A 1,630-nucleotide genomic window follows, 5' to 3' on the forward strand; every position below is an offset into this window, starting at 1 on the left:
ACTCGCGCATAAAATACAATACTTGGAAATTATGGCTGAGGTGTACATCCATCTAACGTTGGGCTTATTGTAAATATGAAGGTGCGTACACTCAGCGGTTAACCAAAATATTCAGAGGTCACTAGAGACACGCTGCCTATGTAGCGCAAGCCGGGCGCACAATCTACTTCGGATTAGAGTACTCTCGATCTCAGGTACGGCAATATGCTACGACCTTCAACATTGAGCTCTAACATGTTTATCAAATAATTAAAAAGGTTAAAAACTCACATTAGTCATTAGTGGCTCTCATGTCGATGAAGGGTCGAATAATCATCAAAAACAAATCGTGTGTCCAGCAAATATTGAGTAGGTTCAAAAGACTTACGAGTTCTTGCATATTGTGATTTTTTATAAAAAGTGCATGGTATTACACAATGAAAGAGCAGATTTTCCAAGAAGAATATGAATCTTATTATGCCCCCATTCGAGAATATAGTCTTCATATCGTGAATGGCTTTACTTCAATAACAGAGAGCAATTAGTCCTAAGGTCCATGAGCCTGACCTCCACCTTGATGTTCTAAAGGGTATGAGAATGTTATGAGCTTCTTCCAAAACGTAGCATACCTGCACTTGGCAACCTTACCTTCATACCAACACATGCATGCGAAGGTAATATCAGTCGAATAGCTTTTGTAAATTTCACCGTGTTTTTTCGCCTAAATTACCTCTTTAAACTAATATCCATTATGGCACGCCAGCCTTTATGAATGACTTCATTGACCCTATTTCGCCAATACAATAAATAAATTGGTGAACGAAACTTATGTGTTAAATTATACAGGAAATATGACTGTATTATTTTTGCAAAACTGCCACTAAGTTAATACGACATAATGGCGCTGAGAAAGCTGTATTATATGTACACAGCGGCAAATAGGCACTTGATTACGCCGATACAAGCGCCTTTCACCGACTTTAAGATGCAACGGCAGTTGCGTGTGCTCTCGGCTGATACACAAAGCAAGAAGTTTGTGGCGCTCAATTCAAGCGACAAGCCCCGCATCACTCATGCTGAAGCTCAGTCAGTCACCGACAAATCAAACGATACGGATGATTATGATAACGAAGATGCAGAGGAAACTGTGGTGATCGATTCATCGAATTATGAGATCGGCGGGCCTACCCGCGGGGGGAAATTTAAGGAGCCTACAAGGTTCGGGGACTGGGAGCGAAAGGGCCGTTGCTCAGACTTTTGAACAGAGAGATTAAACAATAAAAAGCTTATTATTAAAGTCCATTTAGAACAAATCGGTTTGATCTTTAGCCATAATAAGTAAGATTTTAAAAGATCCCCACTTTATGTATCTACAAAGTCGATAGGTTAGATAATATTCTGAATTTAGCCCAGGTTTATTTCAAAGTGGCTCTCGACGGTTTGGCTCAAATCGACCGGGTCCAGCCACCGATCGTCATTCTAGAAAGAAAGTTAATACGAAGAACAAGGCAGAGATGGAGAAAGTTCAAGTTTACATGGACAAATGGGCTAAGGATCTAGAGAAGTTTCCAGTACTTCAGCAGGCACAAGATGCCACAGGCGTTGAGAAGCTGTATCTTGTGGCGGGTGGCGCGGCGCTTTTGCTCCTGCT

General features: G+C 41.1%; 1 protein-coding gene across 1 annotated transcript; it reads left to right on the forward strand.

The window, feature by feature from the left end:
• Positions 1-877: 877 nt before the first annotated feature.
• PHALS_09086 (Uncharacterized conserved protein) lies at positions 878-1,240 on the forward strand (the record flags this gene model as incomplete). The annotated part of the gene is made up of 1 exon (XM_024724522.1): positions 878-1,240. The coding sequence occupies one exon, from the start codon at positions 878-880 to the stop codon at positions 1,238-1,240; it is 363 nt and encodes a 120-aa protein (XP_024575390.1).
• Positions 1,241-1,630: the final 390 nt, after the last annotated feature.

The sequence above is a fragment of the Plasmopara halstedii genome (assembly GCF_900000015.1).
Source record: "Plasmopara halstedii genome assembly, contig: Scaffold_350, whole genome shotgun sequence".
Lineage (NCBI taxonomy): Eukaryota > Oomycota > Peronosporomycetes > Peronosporales > Peronosporaceae > Plasmopara > Plasmopara halstedii.